At 50.1% G+C, this 19975-nt stretch overlaps 8 protein-coding genes and 1 non-coding gene across 9 annotated transcripts, besides 1 other annotated feature; 3 read left to right on the top strand and 6 right to left on the bottom strand.

The window, feature by feature from the left end:
- Positions 1–543: 543 nt before the first annotated feature.
- Positions 544–2624, top strand: NFIA_049350 (flavin-containing monooxygenase; the record flags this gene model as incomplete). The annotated part of the gene is made up of 6 exons (XM_001257491.1): positions 544–1062; positions 1114–1278; positions 1329–1497; positions 1553–1621; positions 1675–2367; positions 2425–2624. The coding sequence occupies 6 exons, from the start codon at positions 544–546 to the stop codon at positions 2622–2624; spliced, it is 1815 nt and encodes a 604-aa protein (XP_001257492.1).
- Positions 2625–3375: 751 nt separating this feature from the next.
- NFIA_049340 (FTFMHR domain-containing protein) lies at positions 3376–5948 on the top strand (the record flags this gene model as incomplete). Its single annotated transcript, XM_001257490.1, has 7 exons — positions 3376–3466; positions 3581–3860; positions 3964–4037; positions 4093–5030; positions 5084–5175; positions 5231–5517; positions 5569–5948. 7 exons carry the CDS (start codon positions 3376–3378, stop codon positions 5946–5948), a joined length of 2142 nt encoding a protein of 713 aa, XP_001257491.1.
- Positions 5949–6159: 211 nt separating this feature from the next.
- On the bottom strand, positions 6160–7172 carry NFIA_049330 (putative short chain dehydrogenase/reductase; the record flags this gene model as incomplete). The annotated part of the gene is made up of 4 exons (XM_001257489.1): positions 6160–6380; positions 6449–6679; positions 6739–7080; positions 7136–7172. 4 exons carry the CDS (start codon positions 7170–7172, stop codon positions 6160–6162), a joined length of 831 nt encoding a protein of 276 aa, XP_001257490.1.
- Positions 7173–7530: 358 nt separating this feature from the next.
- On the bottom strand, positions 7531–9195 carry NFIA_049320 (putative extracellular exo-polygalacturonase; the record flags this gene model as incomplete). Its single annotated transcript, XM_001257488.1, has 9 exons — positions 7531–7566; positions 7618–7692; positions 7750–7851; positions 7902–8030; positions 8061–8090; positions 8142–8302; positions 8353–8411; positions 8463–8829; positions 8886–9195. 9 exons carry the CDS (start codon positions 9193–9195, stop codon positions 7531–7533), a joined length of 1269 nt encoding a protein of 422 aa, XP_001257489.1.
- A 1763-nt stretch (positions 9196–10958) lies between these two features.
- Positions 10959–10988: a microsatellite.
- A 119-nt stretch (positions 10989–11107) lies between these two features.
- NFIA_049310 lies at positions 11108–11205 on the bottom strand. The gene has a single exon. It is a non-coding gene; the product is annotated as a tRNA-Thr (tRNA).
- A 534-nt stretch (positions 11206–11739) lies between these two features.
- On the bottom strand, positions 11740–12558 carry NFIA_049300 (mitochondrial pyruvate carrier family protein; the record flags this gene model as incomplete). Its single annotated transcript, XM_001257487.1, has 4 exons — positions 11740–11926; positions 11987–12123; positions 12256–12271; positions 12359–12558. The coding sequence occupies 4 exons, from the start codon at positions 12556–12558 to the stop codon at positions 11740–11742; spliced, it is 540 nt and encodes a 179-aa protein (XP_001257488.1).
- A 491-nt stretch (positions 12559–13049) lies between these two features.
- NFIA_049290 (L51/S25/CI-B8 domain-containing protein) lies at positions 13050–13534 on the top strand (the record flags this gene model as incomplete). The annotated part of the gene is made up of 4 exons (XM_001257486.1): positions 13050–13135; positions 13205–13311; positions 13383–13415; positions 13476–13534. 4 exons carry the CDS (start codon positions 13050–13052, stop codon positions 13532–13534), a joined length of 285 nt encoding a protein of 94 aa, XP_001257487.1.
- A 145-nt stretch (positions 13535–13679) lies between these two features.
- On the bottom strand, positions 13680–14950 carry NFIA_049280 (DODA-type extradiol aromatic ring-opening family dioxygenase; the record flags this gene model as incomplete). Its single annotated transcript, XM_001257485.1, has 4 exons — positions 13680–14140; positions 14200–14360; positions 14416–14588; positions 14651–14950. The coding sequence occupies 4 exons, from the start codon at positions 14948–14950 to the stop codon at positions 13680–13682; spliced, it is 1095 nt and encodes a 364-aa protein (XP_001257486.1).
- An 857-nt stretch (positions 14951–15807) lies between these two features.
- Positions 15808–18630, bottom strand: NFIA_049270 (putative chitin synthase activator (Chs3); the record flags this gene model as incomplete). Its single annotated transcript, XM_001257484.1, has 3 exons — positions 15808–15938; positions 16009–18189; positions 18249–18630. 3 exons carry the CDS (start codon positions 18628–18630, stop codon positions 15808–15810), a joined length of 2694 nt encoding a protein of 897 aa, XP_001257485.1.
- Between the last annotated feature and the right edge of the window lie 1345 nt (positions 18631–19975).

Below are 19975 nucleotides of genomic sequence, written 5' to 3'. Positions count from 1 at the left end.
ACTTGGGAGATGGGAGAAGGGGGAATCCCGAGACTGGAGCACGTATCCGCCTCCGCAAACCAGAAGTAGATGGCAGCGATGAAATCATGCTAGCTTTGTCTGTTGAGCCAGTCGAAGGACGGAAACGGTAACGGACGTAGGAGGCTCATGGGCCAACGCCAATAACTAATCCTCCCCGATTCTGGGTTCGCTTGAGCGGCTGTTGACGTCCCAACGGGGAGGAATACGGAGGTTGCGTAGCTCCGTGGTCCATGGAAAAGAGTCTAGAATAGCAGTTGGGAATAAGCGAGCAGGGGGTAAGCGGTTCGGAAAGGCAGGTCTCGCCGATCTTTGGTCTGGTACGAGTGTTCTCATATTGGTCGCGTATCCTGGTTTGTTTGTTATATAGTCCGCATGGTTATGGCTCTACCCTGGACGCCAAGCAGGCTATTTGGGTAACATGCTCTCAGCATAGTGCATCTTGACTTCGTTTTTTTCTCTATACATGCCTTTCTGGATAACTCCTCTCTGTTCTTCCTCCCCACTTTCACATATACAATCAATATGAAGCGTTTCTTCTTTGGTAGCGGTTCCAAGAGCCAAAAGGCACGACCTGTCGAGGATAAGTGGATCGTGGAAGAGCGTTCCATCGATGAAGCCCGTCCCCTGAGAGTCGTTATCATTGGATCGGGCATTTCTGGAATCATCGCCTCCATTCGCTTCAGACAACGGATCCCCAACGTGGATCTCTGCGTGTATGAGAAGAATGAAGATATCGGGGGCACCTGGCTCGAGAACAGATATCCCGGTTGTGCGTGTGGTGAGGCTCATCATCTTCCTGCGCGAGTTGTCTCGCGTCAATGGCGACCGACGCTTACGATGTTCGCAGACATCCCAGCCCATACGTATCAAGCTACTTTTGAGCCAAACAAAGAATGGTCGACGTTCTATGCTGCCGCTCCGGAGATCCACGCGTACTGGAAACGTGTGGCTGAAAAGTATGGTTGCATGAAGTACGTCAAGCTGAAGCAGGGAGTCGTTGAAGCTGTCTGGGACGACTCGAAGAGCAAGTGGCAATTGAAGGTCGGTCCTCCGCACCTGGCCTATTGACAGTCTGTATTGACATGAACGCAGGTTCAAGACATTCAGACAAACACGGTGTACTCGGACGAATGTAATATATTGATTTCCGCAACTGGTGCATTGAACTCGTGGAAGTGGCCAGATATCCCAGGCTTGCACGACTTCAAGGGCAAGCTGCAGCATAGTGCCCGTTGGGATGAGACCTATGATTATACCGTGAGTCGGCCTGAAATACTCAGAGAAACGGAAGTTGAACCTCTGGCTAGGGCAAAAGAGCCGCGGTGATAGGAAATGGATCGAGCGGCATCCAGATCGTTCCTGGCATGCTACCAAAGGTAGCTCACATCGACCACTACATTAGGGGGCGAACATGGCTTTCCCCCACCTTTGCCCGCCAACATGTGGATAAACGAGGGGGAGCTGAACTGGAGAACTGTTTGTCAACCCATCTAGTCATGCAGTAAAAAAAGTATTGACCTCGTTGGAATAGTCTCGTTTACTCCAGAAGAGATTGAAACCTTCAAGAAGGACCACAGCGCCTACCAGAGGTTCCGCAAAGGTGAGTGCTTCTCGTTGAAGATACCGTGAGCATCGGTTCTAAGTCTAGGGCAGAAATCGAACTCGAGTTGCAATCAGTCCACGGTGTGACGCTACTTGGCACACCTGAACAGATCGGTGCGAGAGAGGTCTTTTTACAGAATATGAAGCGCCGACTCTCGAGGAAACCTGAACTGTGCGAAAATTTGATACCCTCATTTCCTCCTGTGTGCCGACGGCTCACTCCAGGCCCTGGATATCTTGAGGCTTTGACGGACGACAAAGTGGACGTCATCACAAGCAAGATCGTTAAAGTCGATGCAGAAGGGATCATCACAGCAGACGGACAACATCATCCCACGGATGTCCTTGTCTGCGCAACTGGGTTCGACACCACATTCACTCCGAGATTCCCAATCATCGGACGCAACGGTGTCACTCTAGCCAATCGCTGGCAGAAGACACCAGAGACCTATCTCTCCTTGGCTGTCGATGGATTCCCAAATTACTTCGTCTGCTTGGGGCCAAACGCGGCATTAGGCGAGGGTAACCTGTTGCTTCTGATTGAGAAGGAGATCGATTACTTTACGCTCTGCGTGCAGAAGATGCAGCGTGATAACATCCGAACGATGAGTGTGAAAAAAGAAGCGGTAGAGATGTTTACTCGCTACTGTGACCAGTACTTCTCAAGAACGGTGTTTAGCGAGAAATGCCGTAGCTGGTACAAGGGAGGGACCGAGGATGGCAGAGTCACTGCATTATGGCCCGGTACATTCTCTTGATGTGAACAAGTGCCGTATTTCCGTTCTCACTAACAAGCCATAGGTTCCTCGCTTCATTCAATGAAAGCTCTTGCGTATCCTCGTTGGGAGGATTACACGTACGACTATATCAATGACAATCCAAACGGCTGGCTTGGAGACGGCTGGACGGAGAACGAAAAGTTGAAGAAGATCAACGTGGATTATCTGAACGATGACGAAATTGATTTTCCAGCAACTGTCATCGCGGTATCGGATCAGTGAACATGGTCATCCTGGCAGTCCACTTCTCAACCTAATGCTGTCTTGAGAGATTATATGCGCGAATGCATATTTCCCCACCAAGTGTCGGTAGTAGTCTGCGTGTGATAATATTGAAATATAACACCACTAGGCCAGAAAGGCGTCCAGACAATGTAACTCGTTGTCTAGGATTTCATACATAGGTGCCTTAGGATAGTGGTGTATTCCTACAGAACAAGCAATGAGGCCCAATCTAATAGTGTTTGGACCAAGCTCAAATAGGCAACCGGTGTACCGGAAAGCGAAGGGAACCTGCCGGGGACACGAGCGATTACCTATCTCGGTCTTGTGTATTCTATACTGTCATGATATTACGTACGGTTAGACCCGGGTTAAGACTCCATGGTTAATACGGAGCAGTAAGGTAAGGGTAAGTCCACCGGTTACTTGGTTGGACGAGAAAATGAAGAATCAACGTAGTTATTCGGTTGAGACTGGGAAGTGAGCATCTCTGTCAGTAGTAGTAAGGTAGTGATGTCCCTACTGCTGCAGATGATTCTCATCTTTATACAATTCTGACTACCATTTTCCTATCTTAGTCCAGTGCAGGAATGAGCGCATCATAGCCCATTATCTATCTACTCTGCGGTTGATCTCCTGTAACTCCGCCTCCTTCGTCCCCCTCTAATTTCCCTCCCCTCTCCCTTTACCCCAGACTTTCTCCCCATCCCTTGAGCTTCTCCCCGATGCGCGCCAACGTTACTTCTCCATTATGAAGCCTGATTCCGACAAACATTTTCGTTGCACAATCTGTCAGCGAGGTTTTACGCGCATTGATCATCTGAAAAGGCATCATCTTCGCCGTACGTGGTTTTGCCTCCCATTTAGCTCTCCCTTGCCGCTCCGATCGTAGCAATCTCGCTATGACACTTACAGTTTGAAATCGGATTGACTGACTCGCTGGAATAACTTCTTAGATTCCGGAATCAAACCTTACTCTTGTATCTTCTGCAATGACTCCTTTGCTCGTTGGTATGCTGCGCTTTTCGTGATTCTCTCACAAAATGAAATGTGCCAATTGCGCTCGCCGCTTGGCACCTTTTGCTGTTCTGCTCTCCGCGCATCGACGCTAACATTTGCCCTTGACCATCTTGCAGCGACAACCTTCGTGACCACTACTCAGATTGTCCGAAAAGGGGGGATCGGCAGATCCCTGATACGGGACAGCGAGGGAGAAGACGACATGCTTGTCAATCGGTAATTCGACATTGCTGCTAATTGCGTGGAATGGCCGCTAATCATCTCTTTGCCTTTAGTGCACGTCGATGAAGCTGCGATGCGACGGATTAAACCCCTGCAGCTCTTGTCAGAAACGAGGAATCGAATGCAACAACGAGCGAAAAAAGCAAGTCTCGAACCAAGGGACGGATTCAGGTATGGTCTGGCTTTGCATTCGGACGTCGCGGTCGTTGACTTTCCAACTGGACAGACGCCTTGACAGAGAAACGCGAAGACTACGAACAATCGTCTGATCGTGGATCGATCAAATTTCTTCTCAATGGCGGTACCGATAGTTTCACGCAGCAATTCCTCCTTCCTCCCCGCAGCGATCGAACACGCAGCCTCGAATATCACACCAAGAAAAGTCTCGAAGACGCGGGAAGTTCCATTCTCGGATATGAGTTGAAAGATGGCCGGACAGATTATGCGCCCACATTCATCGAGTCCGACGCTGCTACCCTGAGCTTCTTCCAAGATACTTTCATTGACTTGTTCAACGGCCCCTTTGGCGATCCTCACAAGCTACTGGACGACCCATACGTCGGGCAGGTTGCTTACCATGCTGTCGTTCCGCCCGGACAGGATCCCAACCTGACACTAACAGGGCAACAGCTTAGCTACGAACCTGAACGGCCCTTCGCCACAGGAATGATACAATCTATTCTCGCAAGGGCCTGGTCCGTGCCCCTTGACGCGAAGGCTCAACAAGAGTTGTCGACAAATCTTAATTTCCTTCTGACGACAAGCCGTATTCGCAAGTTCGTGGCAATGTACTTTAAGTACTGGCAACCGAGCTGTGCGATGCTCCATCGCGCATCGTTCGATCCTGAAGTTGTGTCATTACCGCTACTTACGGCCGTCACATTCATGGGTGCCATGTACACCAATGACGAGAGGGAGGCATATATTGCGAAGCGAGTGCTGGATTTCGCCGAGCTCTTAATCTTCTCCAGCGAGGTTTACGCGTCCGAGACCGAGATCAGCTCAATGTTTTGCGGGAATCGATGTTTCGACGACGAGTCCAACGACTGGGTTCAGTTTCAGAATTTCCAAGCCGGCTTCATCATTGTGGTTGTGCAATACTGGGCTGGAAGTCGCGTATCACGCAATAGAGTAATGGAGAACAGGTTCAGCGAAGTCATCAAGGTGGGTTGATAATCTGGATTCCGCATATTCTAGGTACTAACTCGAGTGAGCAGGTCGCTCGTCGAATCGGACTCATGAAATGCCGTCATCTACCTCATGATCCGATGGACGAGTACTCGTGGATCCAGAAGGAATGCCGCATTCGGTATGCCTATGTCATTCCTAGTTTGCGTGTTCAAAGGCTAACAGAGTGTCTGCAGAACCGTGAACATCATATCACTCCTCGACTGTGCTTTCTCGTTTTATTCAAACTACCCCTGTCGTATATCCCACACAGAAATGGAATGGGACTTTCCCTGCCAAGAGGCAGTCTTCGACTCGCAGCATCCCTTTGTGGAGCCGAATTTCCGATTCTCGCGGGATATTCCCATCTCCGAAGCCTTTAATAATCTGTTTGAAACCCCGGCCAGCGAGGATGGTTCACAAGTCCATGTTCCGGATCATATTGCCGATATGACCGTCTTGGATATGTTTATTCTCATTCATTGTATGTTCACCCCATTCCTTACTCATTAACGATGAACTCACCCGTCTTCAGTACTGTATGCCTTCATAAATACACACATGACCCTCCTGGCCCCCTTGATACACAAAACACCATTGCCTAATTCAAAAATACCACAAGGGCCTGCAACGCCCTCAAAAACCCCTCGAAGTGCGATTCCAGAAGACTCCACATTAGCCGGTATCCGAACAGCGCTGTCACGATGGCGCGATCATTGGTTGGCGCTCCGAAATACAGTCTCCAGCCACGAGTGGGCGTCCATGGGCTTTTACAAGAACGGCTACAACTTTTGGCTTGTGTCGCAGCTCCTCATCACCAAGAAGAAGAGTGTGGATGTGGTGATGCAGATGGAGGTGAAGTGCGAGGATAAACTGGAGAAGCTCAAGGTGCTGCTCCAGGATGAGAGCGATTGACTTCTTAACGGACTGGAAAAATGGGAATAACGGCATATATACCGGGGTTATTTGGTATCTGGCGTTGATAACGGGATGGTTTACGATAATGATTTGATGTATAATAGGGTCAGCGGGCGTTAGGTCCGCCCATTGGGAATCAACCTACAGGTCTAGCAAATAGCTACAACCTCTTCTTCACGACTTCATCATCCTTCTCCGCAGAAATCTACTACGCATACCCCAGCTTCCAAAACATCTCAATATTCGACCCTGTATCTTCATCGACATACGCCGGCGGCTCCGCAAACGTCACCTCCTCCCCATGCAATTCCAGCACTTTCCCCGTCAACGAAGCGTCCCCAACCAGCTGCGCAACCGCCCGCGTAGCAGTCGACATGGGCGTAAGAATCATAGACCTGAACAGCGCAGAATCCGGCGCAATATTCGTCTCTGCTTTAATCAGCCCACACCCTCACATATACCCCTCCTGAACCTCTCAAGAAATCAAACAAACTAACCAATAACAGCCGGCGCCAGCGCATTAATCTGGATGTGTTCCCGCTCCAGCGGCCGCGCAAGCGAGCGCACCAGCCCGATCACACCGCTCTTCGTGGCTGCGTACAGCGGCGCAATGGGGAACGGGTAGATCCCTGCGTTCGACGCCGTGCATATTATACTCCCTTTGGAGAGGCCTGACCCCACTCGTCTTGGTGCGTTTTTCACAATGTAGTGGACTGCTAGCTTGACCGCTGACACGGCATTAGCACTTCCCGGAAAGCGTACGGGAAAGGGGAGAGGGGGGAAGTACTGTATATCACACCGACAAGGTTAACATCCAACGTCCTCAGTTCCGGCTTCGAAGGCTTGACGTCGTGGATATTGGCCAGCAGATCTCCCTTCTGCGTGATACCGGCATTTGCGAAGACGATATCGATGTGCCCTTGCTCGGCAATGACCTTCTCAAAGGCTGCTGCTTGGCTTTCCCACGAGGAGACGTTGCATTGCGAGAAGGACAGGCTGGCGGAGGGGTATTCTGTGCATAGCTGGTTGAGGATCGGAGTGCCGTCGGTTATGTCAAGGATGGTGATGTGGGTGTTTGCTTGGGGGGCGAAGTGCCGGGTGATGCCTAGGCCGATGCCTGAGGCGCCTCCTGTTTAGTTTTTGGTGTTAGATCTGGGATTCTTGCAAGGTGGTTGTGCACGGACCGGTTACGATGATGCTTGTGCGTCTTTTTGAGGCCATGGTTGAGGTGTTGTTGCTGAGGCCCGGATGAACTTCTTTCTATCGGCGTGGTTGATATACTGTTGCCAATACTCTGTACACCGTACAAGCTCCGTAATCTCTCTTCGAGGTCATTGTACAGGTTACAGGCTACAGCGGAATTGTGCCGTACCCCGCATATACTACCGGTGCTCCACCTTATGCGTGGGGATGGGGTTTTCCCGATTGCTTATTGCTAATAGCTGACTGAGCTCTTGCTTTCGGCATACAATGGAGTCATGTTCCGGATGGAATGAGCAGGCAGCCAAAAACCAAGTCCTATTATCAGACGCTATCTCGGTTTAAAGCAATAAGTACATATTCCGTCCCCGCGGAGCATCTATGCGCAGTTAACATCCAGAAGGCTCTTGTCGACCTAGTAAACGCGGTTAGTTTGTCGCGTACCCTCTCTAGATGCAGGACTTACATTGGTGCAGACGAATTCATCCGTTCCCTTGGGACTCTTCACGTTGATGTTCTCAGCGTGGATGTCGGAGCAAACCTAAAGGTATTAGAACCGCTACTTCTGAAGTTCTGTAATATCTAGTGTCGAACTTACATTCGGGCTGGAGCAAACGATTGTGCCGACGTCGGGGTCGCGCTTGCCGGATGTGGTTCCGCGGAAGTTCTTGAAGTGGATGTCTGAGATTGTGAGGTTGCTCTGTAGATTGGTCAGTAATGATCATTATGAATTGGAAAGAAGGGGCGTACAGGGTGCTCATTGCACAGAGTCAGGTTCTTCTGTCCGTAGCACTGGGTCACCTCGATAGCCCAGTCGACGTTCTCGATGTACATCTGGTTGTAGGTGATGTTCTTCACCGACCCAAGGCCACCGCCGCCCTGCAGGTCCTCAGACATGGCGGACGAGACACCGGGCCAGACCTTGATACGAGCACCATCCTAGAAAAGGCCGTTAGCTATTTGTAATTCAGGAAGGCGTGAGATTCCTACCGATGCATTGTACATGGAGATGTTGTAGACGAGGACATTCTGCACAATGTCAACCTCGCCCTTGTACTGACCGAGAGAGCCGACGGAGATGCCGTGAGAGCCGTTGCAGTGTAGATTCTGTACGATGATGTTGGTGCTGTTGGGCTTGAAGGACACGCAATCTGCATATTCTGTCAGCTTATTCCTTGAAGCTGGGTGTAAGCAAATATACCGTCGCCGTTGTTGATGACAGAGTTTTGGATGACAATGTTATCCGAGCGGTAGGTATCCCTGTGGCGATGGTCAGAATAGGGATGATTGTCTGGAGCAATTGAGTCTCACCATCCGTCAGTGTTCTTAGCCTCGTTCTTGCTGCTGCTGTATCCGGAGATATCGATGCCGTCGAAGATCACATCTGAAGAGTTGGCGACAAGCTGGTACCACTGCGGCGAATAGCGGAGCTTCAGGGGACCGATTGTTCCTCCCTTCAGGCCGATGATTCCGAACAGGATAGGGCGTAGGATGAGCGCATCCTCTGCGTAGAGATCGTACCAGACCTGTCCGTTGCCGTCAAAGGTACCGCCACCGTAGACGTTCACGTCCTGACCACCCAGCTGGAAGAAGGTCGTGGCATTCTGGAAGCCGTGCTTGAAGGAGTGCGCTTGCCAGTAGTCGGTGTCATTGGTAAACTGAATCTTTCCCAGAACCTCTGTTTTATTCAACGTAAGCAATGGTCAATTCGACAACGATAGTACGGATCCTTACCCAGGTCAATGTGCTTAAGGAATGTCATGTCCAAGGCAGTGCCAACGGTGTATACCTTGTTGGCATCAAAGACAACCTTGCCGCCATTGTTGCATTTATGCAATGCTTGCATGATGTTCTTGGAGTCGTCCTTACCATGGCCGTTGCTGACAACATGGCATGTCTTTGTCCGCGGCTGACTAGGAGGTAGAGGCCGGAATGGGTGATTGGGCTTGCATGCATCGTTCCTCGAGCGAGTAAAGCCTTCAACGGAAGGGCTCAAGGAGAGCAACAAGCTCACTACCTGGACAAAGCTATACGAGAACTTCATGGCGATCGACAAGTATGTAACCTCAAGAAAGGTGGGCGCTTGCTTGAGAAGACCGCTGAACGAGAGAACACTGCGGGTCACAGGGATGACATTTATATATAGGTTAGATTCATCCTCAATCTAAATTAATCCAGGCTGCATATCCCCAACATTAACTAGTATTGACATTTTGGGAGTGGGGGGTTGGAAATTGCCATTACCCCGGGAGCACCCCGGCGGAGCAATTGTGGGAATGGGGAAGCTCAAAGATGATGCTTCTGCAGGCGTTTCAAGTCGATGACCCCAGAAAAATAGTTGAAATGCAAAACGCTAATCGCCTTAGCCCGCTTGGCTTCTGATATCTATACTCAACATTGGTTAGAGCACACGTCTAGAAGTTCTGATAGGAGGGATAACTTTGGGGTGAAGAGAAATTCCTCCGATTGGAAGGAAAAACTTGGTATTCTTTCGTAGCTTGAAGCTCATAAATGTCCGCTGACCCTCCGGTTATATTATTCCTTGATAGTCGATAGTTGAGATGGATTGCAATTGACTACGAACTTGTCTCTGCTTAAGCGAGCTGATCAGTTCCGTGTGCTTGTATATCATGCTCTCTGCAAGACATCATCTCAGAAATAGACAAGCGTATTTTGTCAACCCAGTCGGAAAAACGATCAGACAATGCTCGCCGCAATTAAATTGACAGAATTCAATTCTAGTGATGGCGCTCGAAGGATTAAGGCTAACGAAATCCTTTCGCAGTACGCGTAGGCTCCGGGGGCAACAGAATCAAATAACTGCCCAGCGCCCATCCTGCAACTCATTCACACGTGCTAGGACCATTGTCGTTCGAAGTCACTGATAACATCAGGAAGTTTTACTTCGTACGTACATAGTGTCCTCATGCCATCATCTCAGGCTGTCAAACCAAGCCTATTAGATCCTTGGCCAAGAGAACAAGCAATGCTAGGCCTCTTGGTAGAGCTAGGTCTGCCGCGATAGACTTGCACTGTTGCACATGGATTGACCGAATCAACCAGTTCGCCGAACAGGAACCTCCCACTCAGTCTTCAATAAGCATCTGCTGTTTGTTTGAGCATAGTGTATATCTCTCAGTTGCTCTATAAATATCAATCATAACTCAAGTAGCTTATCAATAGGATAGCGATTGTTGAAACTTTCCTTATGTTCGTTGCACCGGTCCATCTTGATTCTCACAAGGTCGTCCATCTCATGCTGCGGTTCAGGATCCCAAGCTGTATACGTCCTAAGAGAAGTAAAGGTTGCATAATACCTGACCCGATAGCATATATCAAAAGCACCGCTTTTTCAATAACATGCAATTACTGTGTCACCAGGACGATGCTTCTCGGCAACCGCATAAACATGATTTCTGGGCTCCGGCTCGTCAAAAGTTTCAACCAAGCAGTGGCCTTCTGTTCTTGTTTCTTTTCAGCGGACATGATCAAAGTCCATGGCTATCTGAGGTGTGACACTCTGTTTAAATCAGTCACGGCTGTCTCTCGAGAGAGAATGTCCAGGTATTTATAGTTTTGCATCGATCAGCAAGATTCGAAGATGCACGGCCTATGGCTAGAGTTCCAATGGGCCTTACTAGGATTAATCGTCCAAAACAAATAAGAGATGGCAACTTGGTAGACACCAGACATTTCAGTTAGTCTGCTTGATCCAATGATAGCGACGCCTCCAAGGTCAGCAGAAGTGTTCGGAAGTTCAACAAATATATAGATAGCATCCCCCGGCGCAACTATACACAATACTACAGAACAGAAAAGAAAACAAAAGAAAAGAAATAAAAAATAGCAAAGAGATTCCTCAACGAGACTAGATGAGAGAACTCCAAAAGGCAGCAAAAATAATTTGAGATGATGGAAAGGCAGCGCGAAAAAAGACGTTAGGTTGAAAAAAGAAATGCACAAGAGGGGAATTGAACCCCCGATCTTCGCATAGCGATCTTAACCCAAGCGGGTAGATACAAGTGCGACGCCTTAGCCACTTGGCCACTCGTGCTATTTCTTGGTAGAACTGCGCTCCGCAGAATTTAAGTAGGAGCAGACACAAAATTGCAACAACGCCACCCGGCTGTATCTACATGTCTACATGGTCTGCTTTATGAATCGAGCTATATCTTAGATAGAGGTTAAACCCATACAGGCAAGCCTGATCTAGACTGACCGTGAATAGCAGAAAAACAATGTCACCGGACATCAAGCTTTTCAGTCCAAATGTTCCGCTGATAAGGCTCTGAGCCTGACTCCAAAGAAATCGAAGACTCATAGCCTGAATACAGTGATGTCTGTCATTCTTGGTAAACGTATGAGCATAACATGCAATGACCCAAGACTCCTAGCTCTATCAAACCTACAAAACTGATCCTTCAATGCGCCTTATGCGCATCTTCTATTAACCAATTTATCTCATATTCAAGGGTGAGTATATACAGTAGTGTGCGACTTTTGCTTGTAGTAAAAAGGGATATCTCTCGTAGTCGTCCTTGTAGTCTGTGATTGCATGCGAGCATCCCCCAATTTAACCTGAAGTCCATTACGTAGACTTCTTGACAGCCGCCTCAGCCTTACCAACGGCGGACTTCGCCGAGTCAACCACCTCGTGCTCAATATCCTTCAAGGCCTCCTTCGTCGATCCTCCTTCCAAGCTGCGGCGGTACATGAAGATCCGGGTAACCTGGACGACACCGACACATCCGAGGAAGAAGTTAACAGCAGCAAGCCTGATTGACAAGTTAGTACGTTCAAGTCCAGGGATATTTGTAACAATGAACAAAACATACAGAATGTTGCGGGGCTTGATGATAAAGCACCAGCGAGTCCAGATGGCACCAGTGGCCATCAGGGCAGCGTTCTGAGTAAGGGAGAGCTTCTCAGCGGGACGACCAAAATCGGAGATACCCGCAATGACCAAAGCCCACTGTTTTCGACGAAAATGGTATTAGCAATATGCCTCAATCCAGTGTTTGGCAATAACTAAGCTACTAGACAGCTCAATGCGTAGTAGGGGTGATGATGGCCGTGGAAAGAGATAGTGTTCGTGGATCTATACCTTCATGACAGGTGCCCTACAATTGAATCATCTCATGTCAGCATGTCGATCAACAAAAAGTAAACATCGCCAATTGATTGCTCCACGATATGTCCAAACTTACCAGAAGTGAACGGTCTTGATGCCGACAGGGCTGTTCCATAGACGCTGGAATGTGCTCTGTTGTTGAGCGGATGCTGCACCGGCATCAGAGGTCTGGAAACGGCGTCCCTGGGCACCAGGCCGACGGAAGGGACCGTAGGCATTGCGGAAAGCAGCCCGGGTGTTCTGGAAGAAGCGCAGACCGATTCGCGAAGAAGACATTTTGATGTGTTGTCACGGCGGAACTGATGACTAGGTTTGAAGGGTCTTGATCAAGGAAGTACCGGTGGTCGGAATTGAGTGGAGAGTGACGGGGTCTTTGCACAAATGAAGCGCAAAGTACTATCAAGAACCCCACCAAAGTATGAGTGGAAATAGTCTAAAATAGAATAAGAAACGAAGCACGCGAGGTGTTCCCGTAGAAGATATGAGTATCAGATATCTCAATATGGGCATTGCCCGACCTCGGCGGCCTTGTTGGGAATGCGGCTCGTTCTCCGGCTGAGGTAAGCTGTGACAATAAGTTACGCTTGACCGTATTGGTCTACATTCGAACTCCGACGGAATCATCGTCAAAGTGCTCTGCAACACCCCTCGTCGGTTCTCTCGCGCTCAATATCTCCAATTGATACCCATTGCTCTCGCTTACGGGGGGATAGTCTTTTCCGACCGTATACGCTTTCGTTCATTCACATTGTCCGTTACTTTGCATAATGTCGTCCAAATACGCCTTCTCGAAAGGACTGAAGGAGCTCCGCTTCCTTTTCTGCCAGACTTCGGAGCAGAGCGCTGCTACACGGTAAATCTCTGGCAATTGCGGTGCTGATGCTGAAGGCGATTATTGACTCTATGACTTCTCGAATCGCAGGTCCTTCTTGCAGCGCGCGTACCCGACTATGAAGAAGCACAACCCCCAGACTCCCATTCTGATCCGGGAGGCAGCAGGCACTTTGCCCAGAGTATATGCTCGATACGGTACGACAGATAGTCACAATCGAACAAGTCAATGGAAGAGCAATTGGTGCTGATACAGCTATTACGAACAGGATTTGGAAAGGAGAAGCAGGAATCGCTGTCCGGTACGTCTTGATGATATCCTATCCACAAGTGCTTTGACTGACATCTTTGGATACGTTCAGGCCTTTCGGATCAGCAAGTTGAAGAGAAAGTCTCTCAGCTGGTCAAGGAGTCTTCGTAGTGCAATTATCACGCCGTTTTATATGTTCATGCACCGTTTGCCTCCAGTTGTCCAATACTGTATCTATAGATGAATCCAAAATACGTCGACCACGTTCAGGACGCAAGTGCGGTGGGAATTTCTATATCGGCTTTGCTTATGCTTACTACAGCGAGCTATTATCGCCTGCATCACCAAATCTATACTGCGCCCAGCTCATACTTCCCTCCTTCAGCGTCCAGAGTCTCTTTCCAAGATCATCCCCCGCAGCGCCAGCTCCGATATGAATTGGCAGCAGATGATCAAAGGATGGATGTGCTTGACGGGCATCGGGTCGCTTGAGGAGGTCACTCATGGCCTGCTCTCTTTCCGCAGGCGGCTTCGTGACAGCGTCCTTCAGAGCCTCGTCAAAGCTAGTAGTGTACGGCATTGGCTTGGGGTTGCCCCAAGTGAACTGCAGATCGCGCAGGTTGTGGACTGCCATACCCGATACAATGATCAGAATATTCTCATCGCGGAGCTTGGACACTGCTTGTCCGAGTCGGTAGTGCTGAGCGGGATCCTCAGTGTTGAACAAAGACGCCTGCACTATCGGGACGTTCAAGGGGTTGGAGTCTGGGTCAAACGCTGCATTCCATGCATTATTATCGGCACCGATTCGCGCAACAAACATCTCGGCCACTTACCGCACTTAAAGCTGGCCCAGACACCATGATCTAAACCTCTCCTGACTCCCTCCGCTTTGATGCCCGCCTCCTTCAACGCACCAAGCACCTTGTTCGCAACCTCCTTGCTCCCGACGTTAGGAAACTTCTCCTTGTAATAGTGGCTCGGGAAGCCGTAGAAACTAAGACAGCCCACTCAGCATGCATAACCAAGCACGCCGTCAGGATTTCACATACTCGTATATAAGATCAGTCATCTCAGCCGTATTCACTTGGATCGTGTCGCGACCAGCCTGCCAGTGCGCAGAGAAGACCACAACAGCCCGTGGCTTGACTTTGGTGGTGATCTCGCGCCCGATCTCACCTAATTTACGGTACGCCGGGTGGTCTCGCTCATACATGATATTCGGCTGTAGCACCCAGTCAATCGCACCATTCCTCGACCTCCGCGCAACAAAGATAGAAAACTTACACCCCCATGACTCAAAAAGTAAACCGGAGTCTTCATCGTGCTGCCAGACTTCGGAATAGCAGAGCTTGTCGAGATGTCTCTTTTCACCACACCAGCAGCAGCCGACTGCGTTCCGAAGAGTCGTCTAAGCCCGAACAGCTTGGCGGTGGTATCGGTATTGGTATTTTCGGCGCTGAGCCCGTATCCGAACGCAGCGAGGAGTATCGCTACTAACAGAGAGCCGACTGAAAAAATCACGAGTTTCCTACTGGTGTGCTGGTCGCTTGTGCTGGATGGGGGAGTATCGGCAGATGAAGACATATATCCGTATCCTTATCGGATATACTGGACGGGGAAGCTGTTGGCCGGGGTTGCGTAGACAAGGAGATATACAGATCACACGAAGCTCAGGACGAGATGTTAGCAAGTCAAAGGGCTGAGATTCGAGAATATCTAAGATTTGGATTTATGGTGAAAAGTTTGTGTCTTCAACTTCCATCTCGAAGCAATTGTAATCAATACTAAGCTAATGGTCCCATGCGTTCCGCTGTCAGCAAAAGTGCGGAATCAGCCCGCTCTGTGCTTTTGCTTGTCGGATCATGACGATGTCGGTTCTACCATGGTGTGCCCATGTTCATAGGTGTTATACACTGTCAGATGGATATCTGGATGCTGTAATGTGTCATATGTTAGTGGAGGACATACTTCGAATCTGCTAGCTTTCCCTACAGTAACCCAGTCACTGCCGGATAAATGGATCTGGTCGGGTGTATTGGACCGGTCCAGTACATCATGGCATTATGATCAGTTCTACGCAACTTATCAGATTGTCGCGGTTCTTGATTCTTTCTCATTTGCGCCGGCACCAAGAGGACAGAGCAGAACGTGAGGATAGAACCTGGCCATCATGCCTTCGGTAGATCATCATTAAAAGAAACGGAGGCAGCAGAGCAAATGTACAAGAGCGGAGCATCCATCTCCAAAATGGCACCTTTTCAACATCATACGTTGCGTCAATATGCGAAGTTGGTAAGATCATTAGGGGTATATGCGTCAAATGCAGGCAAAACATGCAATCTAGCCGACGAAAGAGAGCAACGCCATAGGAATAACAAAGAGAAACGCATAGGAACACGAGAAACCCAACTTCGTGAGATACATGACGCATGAATCGGAGTTCACATGAGTACGCAATCGCCCTCGTTCTGTTGCCGATTGACAGTGGAGCGAGAGAGACGGGTCTTTTGCATGCGAGCCCCGCCTTTCTTGATTTCCTCGAGACGCTCCCGAGCCTTGGGAAAACCTTGAGCTGGTGGGGTGAAGCAAATACATTAGCTTGAAACACAGAGACCGCTGACAAAAGACAGGAAAGAACTTACCAGCTGCTCGCCAATACCATCTTTTGGCATCATCCAGATTGGCGGCGACTCCAATGCCAACTTCGGTGAAATAACCCATCGCATATTCTGCCTTGGTAAGACCCGCGGTGGCTGCCTTGCGCGCCCAAAGGTAGGCCTCAGTGTCGCTTTGCTGAAGTATGCCTTCAGAACCCGTCAGATACCACCCGCTCAGGGCAAGCTCACTCTGGTGCTCCCCTTGTGCTGCAGCGTGCGTGTACCAGAAGATACTCTGGCGAGGATCCACCGGACAACCCATCAGGCCGTATTCATAGGCAGCACCAAGTCGGAATTGGGAGAACTTGTAACCCAGCTCCGCAGCCTGATGGAACAATTGGCAGGCATACGCTTCGTCACGAATGACGACGTCATTGTCAGTCGCATTTGCGTACATGAGCGCAAGCTCATGGAGAGCGTGTGGGTTTTCTGGGTCAGCACGCTCGGCCGCGCGTTTGAGCCATGAAACACCTTCACGAGGATTTTTGGCTTGGCCTAGGAGGCCCTTGACCAGAATCATTCCCATCTTGTACATAGCAGGAGTATCTCCCAAGGAAGCAGCGCGTTTGTACCATTGCACTGCCTTGAAGGGATCTCGCTTCGTTCCACCGCCTTCTTCTTGGCCAATCTCGCAGCACACGGCAACCCGATAAGCGGATTGCGCGTGCCCTTGCTTCGCTGCGGAATGATAGAGGTTGAAAGCTTCCTTCGGGTCTACCGGCAAGCCCAATAAACCCTGGCCGTAACAATCCGCAAGGTAGAACTGAGCATCAGCATAACCACTGGATACCAGCTTTTTGACGATCTTGTGCGCGTCCATGATGTATTTTTCTCTAGCCCTAGTTTTGGTTTTTGGATCCATCCTGCTATTTTCGACAAGGACCGTCGAGGCCTCAACCAGTTTCTGTGCCAATAGAAGTTGAGTTTTCTGGTCAGCAGCTTTGCTCCGTACCACTTGTTGCAAGCGCTCAAGCTCTTGGTGAGTGACAGGCGCAGGCGCGGGGTCCGGCTGAGCGATAGGCTGGGTCTGCGGAACCGTGGAGGTTGGGGATCCCGTTGTGTTACTATTGTCGTACTGCCGCACAGGAGGCGGCTTGCTCCCCTGGTCGTGCCCTGGACGGAAAGGCGCAGGGTGATGAGGCAGGGCGTCCGGATTCTGTTGCGAATCGAACTCATTCATCTCATTGACCATCTGTGGTTGCTCGTTTGCATATCCAGGCTGATTGACCCTGTACGGTCGAGGAGGTCCGTTTCCATAGGCTGGAACAGCAGGCCCTCCACTTCCCTGTTGCTGCATATATTGATTATTCATCGGATCCTCGTAAGCATCCGGTTGCCCATTGTAGCCATGGTCCATACTGCCTTGAGTCCGGACAGGGGAAGCTGATGGTGGGTTACCGGGTAGGTCGAATTGGAACCCTGCACTATCAAACTGGTTCGGTGTACCAACCCCAGCAATATTGTGTTGCGGCTGAGGGTACTCATCGGTACTACCGGAGTGCGGGTTGAATGCTGCATACTGGCCTTGGGAGGAAGCAGCAGGGTCAGCAGGTGCTCTCGCTTTCGGCTTCGGCTGTTCTAGCCCTGGCAGATTCTCGTCGATGACCTTGCCGCCGTCAGGGATAGCATCAAAATTAGGCATGTCGGACTCATCGGCATGAGCGGTTCTGTAATAGCTCAGTAGTTCATCGGTATCACTGTAGTCATTCGATGAGTTAGGGTCCTGATAGGTGGGCTGCCCAGGATATGTGGGTTGGACAACAGAGGACGTGGGCGATGCCGAATGAGCGGGCATCGTAGCACTTCTGTTAATGTAAGGCACCGGTGGCGGCTCACTGGCGGAAGTGTAGGACCGCTCATAGGCATCCGAAGGTCGCCGGCCGGAGCGTCCTGCACTGGCCGACCTCATGGGACCACCAGGATAGCCCCCCCTCCCTCGACCAGGTGATGTCGAACCGGCTTGCCGAGGGATATCGCGTCTTCCGTGCGAAGTGTGCGGGCGCTCGGGGGCGTACCCGGGTGGCACCTGGCCATTGAGCTTCATTGCCGCCATACCCTTCTCAATACCTCTGGTGCCGGGGGCGCCGCGCGCCTCTTGCGCTGGAAACGTGGGGAACGGGTTATCCCATGCCATTCTCTCCTGCTCCGGTGCGGGCGGACGTCCAGCTAGGCCTCGATCAACACTTACTCAGGAAGTCGGTTGTGCATGTATCGCTTTCACTTACACGGTCTCGTGGGGTCCTGCCTTGGAGGTGGCCTCCTGTCTCCGTACCCGCGACGACTGTCGGGGCCGGGTGGTGGCCGTCCATTATAGGCATAGCTTCGATCATGAGGGTGCTCTGCAGGAGAACCATAACCTCCACGAGGGGGTCGCGGAGGGCCGCGCGAGGCCCCATGAGATCTCGGAACAGCTCGATCGTCGGGGTAACCGTACCCGGCGTTGTCGTAACCTCGGTCACCACGAGACCCATAGTTGTAGTCACTGTATCCTTGGTCATAAGACCCGTCTTGCATCTGACTTGGCGCCGGGGGACCTCGTGGTGTAGGGCGAGGGCCATAGTTTCTGACCGGAGGAGGCCTCTGCGATTGAGGCGGGGGGTATGCCATTATCGGTGAGAGCTCTTATCGATTAAGGGACAGGTCGGTAGTCGTCGTGACTTGATAGGTCGGCGCCAGGCTTGATGTTTCGTGGTCTCAAGGAAGTAAACGATGACAGATTCACGGCGACCCCGCAAGAATGGTTTTTGGTGAAGACTTTATACCGTCCATAACACCTGTCAGTCCAGCGCGAACCAAGAGCCAAACGGAGATTAGGAGGAGGGGTTTGGTGCGGACCTGAGAATGCCCGAAAGCGGCCTTGAACGGCGGGCAGAAAAGATGCGGAGATACCGAGTTACAAGCACACAAGGTTTCAGCAAGGGGGGATGAAAGGAATGTAATCCACCCGATCATGCAAGTAGTAGTGGAGGGCGTGCAAATTCTGCATTAGGCAAAGACACATTATTGTCAGCGGATAGACGCCTTTTGGCGATCTGTCGCAACAGGACTACTACTGAGATCCTGAGTTGCGATCAGACTGATGATGCGAGGACTGACCGGTCGACTATCCACGCGCAGCAATGCTGATTCTCCGGATTGGAATGGAGGAAGAAATCAACGATGAATTGAATGTCAAACCAGAACGAGCGTCCAAGGTGAAAACCACCACCTTCCGTGAAAAGAGCGTGTGACCAAGGACAAACACCCTCGGTTTTGAGAGATTGACAAGAGGGAGGGGAGCAATTTATTTTGACAATCACGGCTCACTAGTTTCTTAGTTGTGGAGTTTGGAGCAATTAAGGATGAAAAAGAAGGAGATACTTAGGTAGTCTATCACATAATTTGATGATTGTTAGACCAGGAACAGAGAATCCAAGGAACCATTGTTCTACCTAAGAGCTAAGTAATAAAAATCTACAGTGGGCTATCCAGTATTATTATTATAGACCCAACTCGTCAGGCTCCCTTGAAAGGAAAAAAAGTAACTGCAGACTATATGCAAGATTTGATTAAGGAGAACATTTACTTCCTAAACACCGTTGGCTGCGCTTGCATGGCATATCGAAATGCATACCAGAGATACCACCAAGTGCACATCCTTCAGTCATTAGCCTTTCGTCGGCTGTATTAAACTGTGTGTGAAACAGTGATGACAATTCTAATCCATCCTTATCCCTTGACCCACTTGCTTTAGTATTCTACTTTTCTGTGGACCAGAGGCCACTTTCTTGATGCCCAGTGGACGCGAATTTAACAGGTATTATTGATAATTTTCATACTACCTTAGTATCCTCTCGTTGCCAGTGTTAAAATCCATATCTACTGCCAATACATGGACGATGTTGTCATAGGCTGAAGGTCGAAGACTAGTGAGACAAGTCTCATGTCCTCCGTAGTCCGTATGATGACACTG

This window comes from Aspergillus fischeri, genomic scaffold (assembly GCF_000149645.3).
Source record: "Aspergillus fischeri NRRL 181 1099437636266 genomic scaffold, whole genome shotgun sequence".
Lineage (NCBI taxonomy): Eukaryota > Fungi > Ascomycota > Eurotiomycetes > Eurotiales > Aspergillaceae > Aspergillus > Aspergillus fischeri.
Note: the sequence above shows the minus strand (reverse complement) of the source record. Positions and strands in the feature narration are given on the sequence as shown.